This window comes from Salvelinus namaycush, chromosome 6 (assembly GCF_016432855.1).
Source record: "Salvelinus namaycush isolate Seneca chromosome 6, SaNama_1.0, whole genome shotgun sequence".
NCBI classification, from domain to species: domain Eukaryota; kingdom Metazoa; phylum Chordata; class Actinopteri; order Salmoniformes; family Salmonidae; genus Salvelinus; species Salvelinus namaycush.
The window spans coordinates 23,366,519-23,383,890 of NC_052312.1; the positions used below are offsets into that span (position 1 = coordinate 23,366,519).

General features: G+C 43.0%; 1 protein-coding gene across 1 annotated transcript; it reads right to left on the bottom strand.

Annotated features, from left to right (window-relative positions):
- Positions 1 to 931: 931 nt before the first annotated feature.
- alox12 (arachidonate 12-lipoxygenase) lies at positions 932 to 16,316 on the bottom strand. The gene is made up of 14 exons (XM_038995547.1): positions 15,970 to 16,316; positions 13,253 to 13,408; positions 12,947 to 13,148; positions 10,305 to 10,386; positions 10,103 to 10,225; positions 9,671 to 9,777; positions 6,684 to 6,856; positions 3,343 to 3,486; positions 2,968 to 3,171; positions 2,764 to 2,850; positions 2,410 to 2,579; positions 1,769 to 1,991; positions 1,517 to 1,687; positions 932 to 1,283 (listed from the first exon to the last, which is right to left on the bottom strand). Exons 2-14 carry the CDS (start codon positions 13,397 to 13,399, stop codon positions 1,104 to 1,106), a joined length of 2,013 nt encoding a protein of 670 aa, XP_038851475.1. The 5' UTR covers positions 13,400 to 13,408; positions 15,970 to 16,316; the 3' UTR covers positions 932 to 1,103.
- Between the last annotated feature and the right edge of the window lie 1,056 nt (positions 16,317 to 17,372).

Genomic DNA, 17,372 nt, shown 5'->3' on the forward strand with positions numbered 1-17,372 from the left:
CATGCTGGTTAAATGTGCCTTGAATTCTAAATAAATCACAGACAGTGTCACCAGCAACGCACCCCCACACCATCACTCCTCCTCCTCCATGCTTCATGGTGGGAACCACACATGCAGAGATCATCCATTCACCTACTCTACGTCTCACAAAGACACGGCGGTTGGAACCAAAAATCTCCAGTTTGGACTCATCAGACCAAAGGACAGGTTTCCACTGGTCTAATGTCCATTGCTCGTGTTTCTTGGCCCAAGCAAGTCTCTTCTTCTCATTGGTGTCCTTTAGTGGTGTTTTTTTTTTGGTAGTAAAATCGACCATGAAGGCCTGATTCACGCAGTCTCCTCTGAACAGTTGCTGTTGAGATGCGTCTGTTACTTGAACTCTGAAGCATTTATTTGGGCTGCAATTTCTGAGGCTGGTAACTCTAATGAACTTATCCTCTGCAGCAGAGGTAACTCTGTGTCTTCCTTTCCTGTGGCGGTCCTCATGAGAGCCAGTTTCATCATAGCGCTTGATGCTTTTTGCGACTGCACTTGGACTGACCTTTATGTCGTTTCTCTTTGCTTATCTGAGCTGTTCTTGCCATAATATGGACTTGGTCTTTTACCAAATAGGGCTATCTTCTGTATACCACCCATACCTTGTCACAACACAACTGACTCGCTCAAACACATTAAGAAGGATAGAAATTCCACAGATTAACCTTTAACAAGGTACACCTGTTAATTGAAATGCATCCCAGGTGACTACCTTATGAAGCTGGTTGAGAGAATGCCAAGCTGTCATCAAGGCATAGGGTTGCTACTTTGAAGAATTTGTTTAACACTTTGTTGGTTACTACATGAATCCATATGTGTTATTTCATAGTGTTGATGTCTTCACTATTATTCTACAATGGTGAAAATAGTCAAAGTAAAGAAAAGCCCTTGAATGAGTACGTGTGTCCAAACTTTTGACTGAAACTGTATATCAAAACTAGAAGTTGAACTGACGTCTGTGCCCAGTGGGATGCTCCTTAGCAGGGCCCCGGGGCCCCAAATGCGATAGTCCGGCCCTGCTCCTCAGTTAGTGAAAAAGTAATGGTGATAAGACATTGGGGTCTAATCTATATAGTAATGCTGTTCTCGATGCGACTGGGCAGGAGGAAGAGGTAAGGTAGCTCCAGTCCCTGGTTCTGGCTCAGGATGTGTTCCTCTATATCCTTCAGTTCCTTTCTGAACCTGTCAATCACCTCCTGGGCCTGGGGCTCAGTGAAGTACTGCTCTGGATACTGACCCAACGGGACCTGGAGCAGAGAGGGGGGGGATAGGGGAAGGGAGAGAGAGAGAGCGGGAGAGAAAGACAACGAAAGGAGGTGGGAGACAAGGGTAGGAGCAAACGGGAGAAAGCGTTTTGAAATGGAACCAAAAATGTATGTTGAGGTGGTACCACCCCCACTTAAAAAATATGTGTAACTACTCACAAGTTTGACTGGAGTTCTATGGGCTCAGCTAGTGTTAGCGTAACCCTTTAACTTACTGCATCAGGTTGTGGCCGCCCCAGGTGCCATGTGATCGCCATCTCCAAACATGTTTGGCTGACATCAGGCAGGCTGTCCATGATCATCTCCATGGTAACAGCATCCTTGTCGGTTGGCGTGGGGTGACGCATGGTGCACGGGGTGTTGGGTACCCAAGCACACCAGTCAAACTATGTTAAAGAGAGCGGAGTAAGTTCATAGAAATGTGTGCTCGCTTGCTCGCGTGCCTGGTGTGTGTGTTTGTGAAGTACCTGTCCATTGTTGGTGGCTGCGTGCTGTGCTGTGCTCGTGAAGATGGCTACACTCAGCAAGGTAACCAGCTCTGCTTTGTTTTTGAGTTCGTTGGACAAGCCAAACGTGGGGACATCGACAAAGCCCTCCTCAGCGATGTCCTTTATCCAGGTCTGTAGCTCAGGGTCCTCCACCACATCACTGTCACAATGGTAGTACACAGATATCATCCCTGAGACAAAACTATGGAGGGGTGGAGAGAGAGAGGGGGGGGAAAGAGGTAAACAAACAGTGAGGTAGAAATAAAGATGGAGAGTAAGAATAGCCTAATTAAAGGAGATAATACTGCACAAAGATTAAAACGTTTTATTTTCCCAATATGAATTTCAGCATGTCCATATTTCAGGCCTAAGAGCATGTCCCCTCCTTTCTTTCCGCTTACAACCTAATAAACAATGTGTCTGTGGTCATAAAATAGGGGTCACACGGGTATTGCACCCGTGTATGGCGTCCCACTGCATCAGACTGTGTTCCATGTAGAAGTAGTCTCTGAGCTTAGTGGCTCTGCACCCTATTCCTTATTTATTGCACTACTTTTGACCAGGGCCTGTAGGGAATAAGATGCAATTTCGACCACAGCTGGCTGCATAGGAGTAAAAACCTGTGTATGGCGTCCCACAGCATGAGGCTGTGCTCCCTGTAGAAGTAGTCTCTGAGCGTGGTGGCTCCGCGCTGTTGGAAGTCCCAGCAGGGCTGGAGAGAGCGGTAGGTCAGGACCTTGTACTCTCTCTGGGACAAGACGAGCAGGCCCTCCCCTCCTGTAGACACCACCTGGAGGAAGAGAGCAGGAGGATGCTGCCAGCTTAGACCGCAATGGTGGGAAATCGAACCACTGGTCCACCACTTTCAAAGCTGTCCTTCTATCTGTGTCCCTATGACGTTTCACACATTCGGGGGGGTTACAAAATATGAAATGGGGAAAATGAATCGTCAAGGAAGAGAATAGTAAGCTGACCCTTTTGAAGATGCCGTCAGCGGAGACGAGCTGAGTGCGTCCCCTGCAGTTGATCTCCAGAGTGTAGCGCAGGTGGGGAGCCAGGAGCTAAAGACAGCGAGAGGGATGAGACAGCAACACGCGCACACACACACACACTCATACATACGCGCACACACACGCACTCACTCACACATGCGCACGCGCGCGCACATAAACTCCTACCTTGTATACAGGGTGTACAGCGGGAAGTTGACGTAACGTAGCCACACAGAACACTTCTACCAACAGGTGCGTTCTCAACAGGTGTGACAGCAACTGAAACACCTGGAACTCCGAGTGACGGACCCAGATCTTAGCCAATAGCCAGGCCAGGGGCGGGTCATTAGGCAGGAAGATGGGTGTGTCCAAGCCAGGAGTCTGTCCTAGCTGGAGAAGAGAAGGGATTAATTGTGTGTGTGTGTGTGTGTGTGTGTGTGTGTGTGTGTGTGTGTGTGTGTGTGTGTGTGTGTGTGTGTGTGTGTGTGTGTGTGTGTGTGTGTGTGTGTGTGTGTGTGTGTGTGTGTGTGTGTGTGTGTGTGAGAGTGTGTTCAGTCCTACCTGTATGGCAATGGGTATGAGTCCCTGGTCAGGGTGCTCATATAGTAGACACAGAGGTGCAGCGATGTACTGTGGTTTCCCCCGGATTACATTGGTGGGAACACCATCCATAATGGCATAGTCAATCAAGTAGATGTTACCAGCCTAGAGATGAAGGGAGGAGAGCGGAAAATCTGTAGAGGCAGCTGAGGCTAGGGTTAGGATAGTATTTTTATTTGTTTAGGGGGTAGATCAGCTTTATTATTGCAGATAGATTGTGGCTTCTGTCAATGTAATTGTCTGCATCTTTTCCAAATCCCATATATATACAGTACCAGTCAAAAGTTTGGACACACCTACTCATTCAAGGGTTTTTCTTTATTTTTACTATTTTCTACATTGTAGAATAATAGTGAAGACATCAATACTATGAAATTACGCATGGAATCATGTGTAACCAAATAAGTGTTAAACAAATCAAAATAATTGTAGATTCTTCAAAGTAGCCACCCTTTGCCTTGAGGACAGCTTTGCAGATTCTTGGCATTCTCTCAGCCAGCTTTAGGAGGTAGTCACCTGGAATGCATTTCAATTAACAGATGTGCCTTCTTAAAAGTTAATTTGCGGAATTTCTTTCCTTAATGCATTTGAGCCAATCAGCTTTGTTGTGACAAGGTAGTGGTGGTATACAGAAGATAGCCCTATTTGGTAAAAGACCAAGTCCATATTATGGCAAAAACAGCTCAAATAAGCAAAGAGAAACGACAGTCCATCATTACTTTAAGACATGAAGGTCAGTCAATACGCAACATTTCAGGAACTTGAAAGTGCAGTCGCAAAAACTATCAAGCGCTATGATGAAACTGGCACTCATGAGGACCGCCACAGGAATGGAAGACCCACAGTTACCTCTGCTGCAGAGGATAAGTTCATTAGAGTTAACTGCACCTCAGATTGCAGCCCAAATAAATGCTTCACAGAGTTCAAGTAACAGACACATCAACTGTTCAGAGGAGACGTGAATCAGGCCTTCGTGGTCGATCGAATTGCTGCAAAGAAACCACTACTAAAGGACACCAATAAGAAAAAGAGACTTGCTTGGGCCAAGAAACACGAGCAATGGACATTAGACCGGTGGAAATCTGTCCTTTGGTCTGATGCAGTCAGTGCAGTAGAGCACAGTACAGTAAAGAACAGTAGAGCAAGTAACATTACAGTATATTATAGTAGAGCACAGTACAAGTAGAGTACAGTACAGTATAGCATATTATAGATGTCTATGTTTGGGCTCTTGAAAGGTTGGAGCCCCCTTGCTGGCTATGCATCTCAATACTCTACACATTTTTCTGAAGTGTGCACTTGTCCACTTCTCACATGGTGGTCCTCTGTAGCTCAGTTGGTAGAGCATGGCGCATGCAACTTTAAATTGGAGATAGCACAAGCAGCGCCATTGAGGCTGTCACAGAATCCATAATGGCACAAATACAAATATGAGACCTCTATATCTCTATGGTGTTAATTGTCTTTTGACTTATTTTGTACTTTAAAGAATCTCCATAACTAACATATGGCTGGCTATCTTTCATTTGGACATATTTACATTCCAGCAAAACATATTTTAATCCTAAAACCATACGTGACATATTTCTTGATATACAGTTGAAGTTGGAAGTTTACATACACCTTAGCAAATTGCATTTAAACTCAGTTTTTCACAATTCCTGACATTTAATCCTAGTAACGATTTCCTGTCTTAGGATCACCACTTTATTTTAAGAAAATGAAATGTCAGAATAATAGAAGAGAGAATGATTTATTTCAGCTTTTATTTCTTTCATCACATTCCCAGTGGGTCAGAAGTTTACATACACTCAATTAGTATTTGGTAGCATCGCCTTTAAATTGTTTAACTTAGATCAAACGTTTCGGGTAGCCTTCCACCAGCTTCCCACAATAAGTTGGGTGAATTTTGGCCCATTCCCCCTGACAGAACTGGTGTAACTGAGTCAGGTTTGTCGGCCTCCTTGCTCGCACACGCTTTTTCAGTTCTGCCCACAAACTTTCTATAGGATTGAGGTCAGGGCTTTGTGATGGCCACTCCAATACCTTGACTATGTTATCCTTAAGCTATTTTGCCACAACTTTGGAAGTATGCTTGGGGTCATTGTCCATTTGGAAGACCCATTTGCGACCAAGCTTTAACTTCCTGACTGATGTCTTGAAATGTTGCTTCAATATATCCACATAATTTTCCTGCCTCATGATGCCATCTATTTTGTGAAGTGCACCAGTCCCTCCTGCAGCAAAGCACCCCCACAACATAATGCTGCCACCCCCTGTGCTTCACGGTTGGGATGGTGTTCTTCGGCTTGCAAGCCTCCCCCTTTTTCCTCCAAACATAACGATGGTCATTATGGCCAAACAGTTCTATTTTTGTTTCATCAGACCAGAGGACATTTCTCCAAAAAGTACAATCTTTGTCCCCATGTGCAGTTGCAAACCGTAGTCTGGCTTTTTTATGGCGGTTTTGGAGCAGTGGTTTCTTCCTTGCTGAGCGGCCTTTCAGGTTATGTCGATATAGGACTCGTTTTACTGTGGATATAGATACTTTTGTACCTGTTGTCTCCAGCATCTTCACAAGGTCTTTTGCTGTTGTTCTGGGATTGATTTGCACTTTTCGCACCAAAGTACGTTCATCTCTAGGAGACAGGACACGTCTCCTTCCTGAGCGGTATGACGGCTGCGTGGTCCCATGGTGTTTGTACTTGCGTACTATTGTTTGTACAGATGAATGTGGTACCTTCAGGCGTTTGGAAATTGCTCCCAAGGATGAACCAGACTTGTGGAGGTCTACACATTTTCTTTCTAATGTCTTGGCTGATTTCTTTTGATTTTCCCATGATGTCAAGCAAAGAGGCACTGAGTTTGAAGGGAGGCCTTGAAATACATCTACAGGTACACCTCCAATTGACTCAGGCTAATTGACATCATTTATCAGAAGCTTCTAAAGCCATGACATCATTCTCTGGGATTTTCCAAGCTGTTTAAAGGCACAGTCAACTTAGTGTATGTAAACTTCTGACCCACTGGAATTGTGATACAGTGAAATAATCTGTCTGTAAACAATTGTTGGGAAAATGACTTGTGTCATGCACAAAGTAGATGTCCTAACCGACAAAACTATATAACTATATCGCCAAAACTTTGGACAAAAGTACACTATTTTGTAATTAGGGCTCTGGTGAAAAGTAGGGCACTATTTTGGGAATAGGGTGCTATTTTGGTACGTAGACAGAAGGACAGGGGGATGGACCCCAGGGAGGTCAGATAGATAGATAGATAGATAGATAGCGGGGCCCCACCTTGAGCTCCTTGTCCAGGGTGGTCCTGGGTGCCAGCGACCCCTGCACCATGTCTCCAGAGACGGGGAAGTTTCCTGGAAGCTCCTTGCAGCGCTGGATCATGCGGGGGTTTGAACCATTCAGACACTGGTACCCAAAGAACCAATCTTCCTTCCAGTGCTCCATACAGTACTCTGGAACCATAGGGATAATCAATCAATCAATCAATCAATCAATCACAGAATGAAAAAAAGTACTGTCTGAATGTATCAATAATAATTTCTTAATATAATAATCTACACTTCCGGTCAAAAGTTTTAGAACACCGACTCATTCAAGGGTTTTTCTTTATTTTCACTATTTTCTACATTGTTCAATAATAGTGAAGACCTCAAAACTATGAATTAACACATATCGAATCATGTAATAATCAAAAAAGTGTTAAACAAATCAAAATATATTTGAGATTTGGCCTTTGGTCTGGTCCAAATTGGAGATTTTTGGTTCCAACCGCCGTGTCTTTGTGAGACGTGGTGTGGGTGAACAGATGATCTCCGCATGTGTATTTCCCACCGTAAAGCATGGAGGAGTAGGTGTGGGGGTGCTTTGCTGGTGACATTGTCTGTGATTTATTTAGAATTCAAGGCACACTTAACCAAAATGGCTACCACAGCATTCTGCAGTGATACGCCATCCCATCTGGTTTGGGCTTAGTGGGACTATCATTTGTTTTTCAACAGGACAATGACCCAACACACCTCCAGGCTGTATAAGGGCTATTTGACCAAGAAAGAGAGTGATGGAGTGCTGCATCAGATGACCTAGCCTCCACAATCCCCCGCCCTCAACCCAACTGAGATGGTTTGGGATGAGTCGGATCGCAGAGTAAAGGAAAAGCAGCCAACAAGTGCTCAGCATATGTGGTAACTCCTTCAAGACTGTTGGAAAAGCATTCCAGGTGAAGCTGGTTGAGAGAATGCCAAGTGTGCAAAGCTGTCATCAAGGCAAAGGGTGGCTATTTATAGAATCTCTATAAAATGTTATTTGTTTAACACTTTTTTTGGTTACTACATGATTCCATATGTGTTATTTCATAGTTTTGATGTCTTCACTATTATTCTTCAATGTAGAAAATAGTAAAAATGAAGAAAAACTCTTGAATGAGTAGGTGTTCTTTAACTTTGGACCGGTAGTGTATATTCGTTTTTTTTTCTTTGCTTTGGTACTATTTTCACAAGTATGTGGTGAAACTCTGAACTGGTAACACTTGTAATTCTGCCAGTCTTACATTCAAAATATTTCATTGTGCGTTAATTTTGTTTGTAGACATCTTTCATCACACAACCATTAATACAAAATCTAAGTTTACTGTGAAAAATAAGGAGTACATTGGTTTAAACACCAAAACATAATGATATTTTCTCAGTTTAGTTATTTTAACAACCAGTTAATACAATAGCAAAACATTTAAAATGCATGTGTCATAATTGCCCTTTGAATGTAGTAAGCTACAGTAATGTAAATGACTGTGCACTACACGGTTTTCAAATTAGGTCATTGACTGAACAGAAAATGTCCATAACTTCTATCCCATGCGCGATCAAAGGTGTGATCATTGCAAACATCTTTCACAATGTAATCAAATTAAAGAAATTAAAGAAACATTATGTTTAGAAGGCACTAGTTTGCATCAAGCCTGTCTTGAGCATTTGGAAATAGGCTCTCATCGAAATCGCAGTAAATATCCCAATTGTTCATGCACCTGGGGGAAAAAGCCTTTTGGCATGGCGAATCCAAGCCTGACATAGGTCTGGATTGAAATCATTGCATGCCTCATCCATGGCCTGAAGGAGGGTGGTACGCTCATGGGGATGGCAATCATACATCTTCCACCTGTATTGTAATCGTGTATTGTATTTTACAGTATTGTATTGTACGTAAGTACTGGATACATGTTTAGTGTATACGGGATGCATTTCTTTCTTGTTTTGGACTTTCTGGATTATTTGCGTAGTGGTATTTTTTTACTGCACAACATCTATTAATCTGCTGTAACATCTATTAATCTGTTTACGCAGCCAATAATCTTTGATTTGTTACATACAGTCTTGTCAATATCAGATTAAAAAAAATAATAACTTGCTATGAAGTAAAATCATAAGTGATCATCATACTAGTACATTTGAGCATATATACTTTTTATGTTTCTACTTTACAGACATACTGTACATTTGAATTAGTTCTCAAACTCTGTAGTAGACAAACCAGTTCTACAGGTTTCCCAAACGTTTAAGTGATCATCAATTAAGAGCAGCCGGATTAAGTAATAGTAAAATGTATTTTAACAAAAGAGAAGAGAATCATATCAAAAGTAAATGTGAGCATTGCATTGTGAAAGGCAATGACTTCATATGAAAATGTGTTGCAATGTGAAACGTTAGATGAAACACTGATTAAGTTTGGTGAAAAAGTGACCACATGATTTTGTGTGTTGTACTTAGTCAATTGAACATGTGCTTAGAGTTTTAAAACAACTTCCTTTTTGATGATGTGTTTTGAGTTTTGTACTAAGAATTGTAAAAATGTACAAAATATTTGTGAAAATTGCACCAAAGCAATAAAAAAAACGAATATATGATATACTGTATAATAATAGGACTGAGAGTAAATATAGAGAAGTCTTATACGTAATGTGGGGAAATTAATTGACCATATATGAAACAATTATTTAATCAATTCTTTAAAATATAAAAAATTGACCTAATTACTTTATATGAACATATATTGCAATGTGAAGCAGTAGATTAAACACTGATTAAGTTAGGTGAAAACTGTTGTTGCATTACTCCGAGGCCTCACTTCCTAAATGTCTATGATTATGAACAGGAAGAGACAGCAATAAAAAGTGTCGGCCTGTACTCTACAACCAATAACACATCTGATGCAGATAGGAGGGATGGCTAAAGCACTGAATGTAAATAGTGTATATTTGTTTTACGGTACTCTACCAGCTATGGGGCTTTTGAGTTTCCAGAAGCATCGTTTAAAGTCCTCCAGATCATCCCATGACTTTCCAAACCTGATGGCTAGTTTCTTCAGAGACAGCTCTAGAATACTTGGAGAGAGAAGAAGGGAGGGAGGGAGAGGAGGGTGAGAGAGAGGGTAGAGCGAGGGGGTGATGGGTGAGAGAGGGGTAGAGAAAGAGCGAGGGGTGGAGGTGGGGTAAAGAGAGCAAAATGGAACATATTTTTTAAGAAAGGGGGAAGTTGAGACACATAATGTGGGTAAGACATATGTCTGAGCAAGTGAGGGACATTTTACATTAGATTTACATTAGATTTACATTAGATTTCCATTAGATTTAGGGGAAATTTGACCCGCATGTGTGAATGTCAATGCGTAAGAATAACATCACAGAGAAAAATGTGTGTGTAACTCACGCATAGTGTAAGGAGCCTTCAAAGTCGCTCCTTTTCTCGCTGTCAAAACGTACGTCCTGATGCAGGTCTGCTTCGGTCTTGGCATCGATACACTTGGGAATCCCAGAAGCCCATGCAGCCCATCTGGATAAACAAACATAACTGTAAGATCTAGGCTCTCTTTCTGGAGGGATTGGAACAACATTTCTGTCATCTCACTGACCTGTATATCGTTTGTCTCTCCTGCAGTTCTGCTTTTCTGTGAGCCAATAGCTGAGGAGAGGTATCATCGGAGAGTCTCTTCGCTAAGGGAGGGAGAGAGACAGCGAGAGAGAGGGATGACTCACTCACACATACAGGTAACTGCCAAAGTAAAGGAAACCCTTGAGTAAATGAGGGATAGAAATTATATTGAACGCAGGTGCTTCCACACAAATCAAATCCAATTGTATTTGTCACATGCGCCGAATACAACAGGTGTAGACTTTACAGTGAAATGCGTACTTACAAGCCCTTAACCAACAATGCAGTTAAGAAAATACCCCCCCCCCCCAAAAAAATGTAAGAGATAAGAATAACAAATAATTAAAGAACAGCAGTAAATAACAATAGTGGGGCTATATACAGGGGGTACCGGTACAGAGTCAATGTGTGGGGGCACCGGTGTCAAGATAATTGAGGTAATATGTACAGTAGGTAGAGTTATTAAAGTGACTATGCATAGATAATAACAGAGAGTAGCAGCAGCATAGAAGGGGGGGCCAATGCAAATAATCTGGGTAGCTATTTGATTAGCTGTTCAGGAGTCTTTTGGCTTGGGGGTAGAAGCTGTTTAGAAGCCTCTTGGACCTAGTCTCGGAGCTCCGGTACCACTTGCCGTGCAGTAGCAGAGAGAATAGTCTATAACTTGGGTGGCTGGAGTCTTTGACAATTTTTAGGGCCTTCCACTGACCACCTGGTATAGAGGTCCTGGATGGCAGGAAGCTTGGCCCCGGTGGTGTACTGGGCCATACACACAACCCTCAGTAGTGCCTTGTGGTCGGAGGCCGAGCAGTTGCCATACCAGGCAGTGATGCAACCCGTCAGGATGATCTCGATGTCGCAGCTATAAAACCTTTTGAGGATCTGAGGACCCATGCCAAATCTTTTCAGTGTCCTAAGGGGGAATAGATTTTGTGCCCTCTTCACAACTGTCTTGGTGGACCATGATAGTTTGTTGGTGATGTGGACACCAAGGAACTTGAAGCTCTCAACATGTTCCACTACAGCCCCGTCGATGAGAATGGGGGCGTGCTCTCTCCTCCTTTTCCTGTAGTCCACAATCATCTCCTTTGTTTTAATCACGTTGAGAGAGAGAGGTTGTTGTCCTGGCATCACACGGTCAGGTCTCTGACCTCCTCCCTATAGGCTGTCTCATTGTTGTCGGTGATCAGGCCTACCACTGTTGTGTCATCAGCAAATTATAGTGTTGGAGTTGTGCCTGGCCGTGCAGTCATGAGTGAACAAGGAGTACCCTGAGGGGATCAGTGTGGCGGATGGGTTGTTACCTACCCTTACCACCTGGGGGCGGCCCGTCAGGAAGTCCAGGTTCCAGTTGCAGAGGGAGGTGTTTAGTCCCAGGGTCCTTAGCTTAGTGATGAGCTTTGAGGGCACTATGGTGTTGAACGCTGAGCTGTAGTCAATGAATAGCATTCTCACATAGGTGTTCCTTTTGTCCAGGTGGGAAAGGGCTGTGTGGAGTGCAATAGAGATTGCATCATCTGTGGATCTGTTTGGGCGGTATGCAAATTGGAGTGGGTCTAGGATTTCCGGGATAATGGTGTTGATGTGAGCCATGACCAGCCTTTCAAAGCATTTCATGGCTACAGACGTGAGTGCTATGGGTCGGTAGTCATTTAGGCAGGTTACCTTAGTGTTCTTGGGCACAGGGACTATGGTAGTCTGCTTGAAACATGTTGGTATTACAGACTCAGACAGGGAGAGGGTGAAAATGTCAGTGAAGACACTTGCCAGTTGGTCAGCGCATGCTCGGAGTACACGTCCTGGTAATCCGTCTGGCCCTGCGGCCTTGTGAATGTTGACCTGTTTAAAGGTCTTACTCACATCGGCTGTGGAGAGCGTGATCACACAGTCGCCCGGAACAGCTGATGCTCTCATGCATGTTTCAGTGTTACTTGCCTCGAAGCGAGCATAGAATTTATTTAACTCGTCTGGTAGGCTCATGTCAGTGGGCAGCTCTCGGCTGTGCTTCCCTTTGTAGTCTGTAATAGTTTGCAGGCCTTGCCACATCCGACGAGCAAGAGTTCTTCTTCAATTTCAGGTGAGTAATCTCAGTTCTGATGTCCAGAAGATGTCTTTTCGGTCATAAGAGACGGTAGCAGCAACATTATGTACAAAACAAGTTACTAACAATGTGATAAAAAAATAAATAAATGTAAATAGCATGATTGGTTAAGAGCCGATAAAACGGCAGCCCTCCCCTCCGGCGTCATTTTGCACAGATGTGGTTCCTGAGTTAATTAAGCAAGTAACATCCCATCATGCTTAGGGTCATGTATAAAAATGCCCAGTTGCCCATTATTTTGGCTACCATGGCTAGAAGAAAAGATCTCAGTGACTTTGAAAGAGGGGTCTCAAAGGAGCTTTAACGGGTGTGTGTGTGAACACTTATGGAAATTTTTGGAGCAGCCCCTGAGACAGCTTTTTGCACCACCAACAACTAAACATCTAATTATCGAATTTCTATGCCAAGGTGCATTGAAGCTATTCTGGTGGCTCGTGCCCTTTGTTTGACCAAATCTACGACACAGATCTAGGATCAGCTTTCTCACCCCAAAACGCAAACTGACTTGAGAGCAGTATTACCTGTGCCTTCTCGTATCTCCACCTTGACGTCTCCTATGAGCCAGCGGTAACAGGGGAAGGTGAGGGCTGTACCACCACCTGGTGGCTCCACAGTGACATAGCGACAGAACCAGTTATCCTCCACCCAGTAACGCTGCTTCTCCAGACGAACCAGGAGGAGAGGACCCAGAGGGGCCGGGCTACACACCTTGTACTCATCCACCTGGGGGGTAGGGAAGGAGGGAGAGAGAGACACACACACACTTTATATGAACCTACCTAAAAATTACTCCTCCTGGATCACATGCACAACACAGCCCTACTTACCGCTCCTCTACAGAAGTCCAGTCCAGGGTTGTCCAGGATTGTTCTCTCACTCTGTCCATTCTCTCCAACCAGGGTGACATATATGTAGTTATTGGTGCCGGAATACTCTGATGTGCCTGTAGCAACTGTCACCTTATATTCCTCCATCTAAAAACACTTGTACATGCACGCACACACACAGATGCAGTGAAACACAAGGAGACATAAGCCTGAGGCTGTTGGCTGTATGTCAGAACATTTCTGAGTGTGATGTATAGGGGCTGAGGAGTCTTGTGTGTCCTCAAACACTGATCTCAGGTCAGTTGAATGTTTATCCTCTTATGGTACAGGTTAAGACTTGAGGGTTACCTGATCCTATATCTGTGCCTAAAGGTAGACCAGCTGGCAGGCAACTTCATGGTCATTTTCAATCTATCCTTCTCCCAGTCTATAATCCCGACATGTCTCAAATTGACCACCATCATTCCTGCTCTCAAGAGCTCTAAGGCTACCTGCCACATAGACTACGTCCCTGTAGCACTAACATCTGTAATCATGAAGTGCTTTGAAATGCTGGTCATGGCATACATCACCTCCATCATCCCAGACACCATAGACCAGGGGTCTCCAACCTTTTCTAGCAGGAGAGCTACTTTTAAAAAATTTAAACATGTCGCGAGCCACATTTTTTTTTTGAGCTTTCAAATAGGCACATTCTTCTTTTCTCCTCTCCCCTGCAACTCTTCCCCCAGGTCCTTAGTGTACAAGATAAAGTAATGCTTTCTGTCAATATACCTGGTAAAAATAATGGTTATTATAAACTGGGTGGTTCAAGCCCTGAATGCTGATTGGCTGACAGCTGTGGTATATCAGACCGTATACCACAACATTTATTTTTACAGCTCTAATTACGTTGTTAACCGGTTTATAATAGCAATAAGGCACCTCAGGGGTTTGTGGTATATGATCAATATACCACGGCTAAGGGCTGTATCCAGGCACTCCGCATTGCACAACTCAAAGGGTTAAGCACTATATCAGTTTAGTATTTTTCCTTGTTTTAGATTATTTGCACTAGAAATTACAATTGTTCAGAGAGATGTTGTGAGTCCACGTCATGCTTAAATCACACCAGAAGACCAATTTTTTTAGGTCTGGAATAAACCAACAAATAGATTGTTGAGTGTAATTCCCCTTTGTTTGCCATCTAGCGAGTGAAGAATGTGCCATGTAATGTGCCAGTCTAGCACTGGTTCTGTACTGCTGCTGCTCATTTCATGGCAAAGTTTGCAAATAACAATACAAAAAAATATATACAAGTAATTTACTTACTCATGACATACTTTTTTTGCCAGGTAAGCCTACTTTGCAGTTAACATTTAGGCCTAATTGAGAACGTTTTGGGGAAAGTTTTTCTGTCAACCCACAGGACTGTTATCACATCAACTGGTACACACAGAGTGATAGACAAACGCACGCACCACACAGACAGATGGGCAATATTGCTGGAAATTAATTGCCAGATATTGTGTTAGGGTTGGCTTTTCGGCCCTGTTTGCATGTATATCCTACTACCAGTCACTTTTTATGTATAAACCCACCTGAACCACTCCAGTAACCCTGCACATTGAATAAGGTACTGGCACTGACCTGTATATACTTGCATTCTAATGTTACTTTAACTCTTATTGTAGTTCATGTGTTTTTTATTATTTTTATTATATTTTCTATTATTATCTATATTATTATCATCATTGGGAAAGAGCTCTCAAGGGAAGAATTGAACTCTACTGTTTTACCTGTTGTATCCTGTGTACGTGGCAAATAAACTTTGAAACTTTGCATGGATTAATAGCCTACATCAGGCACACAGTTATCGGTACATACCTGATAGGGACGCCACCCCTCGCTCTAAACAATGGAGAGACTGTGAGCTGAGAAAACGCACCCAAGACTCATAACTTAAAGCTAATGTTTGCACTTGTGCTTTTATCGCTTTTTTTACAGCGCGTAGCCGGTCCAGCCCTTTCCCTACGGTAAAATCACTTATTAACTTTGCCTGCCTTCCAAATGGCACCCTATGCATTTGGGCAGGTAGTGTTCTCCTGGCATCTGCCAAACCCAGATTTTTCAGTCCGATTGCCAGATGGAGAAGCGTGATTCATCACTCCAGAGAACACGTTTCCACTGCTCCAGAATCCAATGTCGGCGAGCTTTACACCACTCCAGTCGACACTTGGCATTGCACATGGTGATCTTAGGCTTGTGTGCGGCTGCTCGGCCATGGAAACTCATTTCATGAAGCTCCCGACAAACAGTTCTTGTGCTGATGTTACTTCCAGAGGCAGTTTGGAACTCGGTAGTGAGTGTTGCAACCGAGGACAGACGACTTTTACTCGCTACGCGCTTCAGCCGTTGGCGATCCCGTTCTGTGAGCTTGTGTGGCCTACCACTTCATGGCTGAGCCGTTTTTGCTCCTAGACGTTTCCAACTTCGCAGTAACGGTGCTTAAAGTTGACTGGAAGAGCTCCAGCAGAGCAGAAATTTGACTTACCAACTTGTTGGAAACAAGTACTTTTCTACCTTGCATTTCAGTACTTTTCTACCTTGCATTCCTATAGCAACCCTTAGGTAAAAGCCTAGTCCGTATGTAATGTATTGCAGACTAAAATGCATTCATTCAGAATGTATGTACAGTTTGTTCATCAGTCATTATAACAGCAAAAGGAAGAACTTACCTCACTGCTGTTAGGGAAAAAGATACAACATTCACTGTTTAGCTCCGTACACTTTTCTCTACACCTCTTTCTCTCTCTCTACCTCTCTCTCCTGTTTATTTCCGTGTCACTAACTCTTCCCCCGTCCCTATTTCCTCTTCCCTCACTCTCTCTCTCTCTCTTTGTGTAGTGCAAATTTTCTTCACTCCAGAGCAACCCTCTCTCTCCTCTTCCCTCTCTCTGAAATCTCACTCAGAAAGTTAGTCAGTCCACTCCACTGTCAACCGGTTCAGTCATCCAACAGCAGTCTGCTACACTTCAAAATACACTTGAATAAAAATCCTCTTCATTCACACCCTCTCACTACCCGTCCACGTTTCCAAGCTAATGACTTGGCTTCTCTCTCTCCCCCTCCCTCTCTCTCTCCCTCTCAATCACTTTGTTTGTCTACATGCCCTCCTCCCTCTGGCACCCCTCCCCTTCTCTCTCTAGCACAAGGAAATGAGAAGTACACCAACCTCTATGAGCACATACAGAGAGATAAGGTATACAAAATATCACTGAGGCATCATGCAAAACCTAGTCTACAAATATGTAAACAACCCAACAAGCACCTCTCCTGAACTTACACCTCCATGTAATCGTTTGCACACTGTTATATATAATTAGTGTATTAGATTGTAATTATAGTGTCATATCTGATCTATTCAGACAACCCCTACAGAGAAGCACAATACTGAGTATTTTTTTTAAGTATTCAGAGAAAATATGACTTCATAAATTCAAATTAGGTTCTCACACATGTCAATATGCGTGATGTCACTCTGCTTATAGCTTTTACACATCAAGAGATGTGGTCTGAGTAAACCTTACTTCTAGCTGCAAAATGTGAGTTGCCTTAGAGACTGCCCTATTGTGTTTCGTCCAAGAGGGATAGATTGTGAGCGTTAGTGTGGAATGTGTAGACTTTGACAGGATCTGCTGCTTCATCCTGTGGGCTAGAATCATGTTTGTTCTAAACATTTCATCTTTGGGCAAAGACTTAACTGACAGGTCCCCGTCACAGTCACACACTCTTTAAGAACGTTAAAAACGTTCAGTCAAGATGCCCCAGGATTCAACCTAGTTTCGACACAGTATTCAAATAAAATGTTATTTGTCACATGCTTCGAATACAACAGGTGTTGTACCTTACCATAAAACGCTTACTTATAAGCCCTTAAACAACAATGCAGTTCAAGAAATGGAGTTACGAAATAAATATTTATGGTTCTGTGAAATCCATAGATTATGGCCTAATCAGTCAATTGAAATAAATGTATTTCCTGATATGATCTGTAACTCAGTCAAATCTTTGTTCGGTATAGAGGTCTTTCATTGATCCCTATATTCTGCACCCGTTCTCTCAATGTATTCTAGTGAGT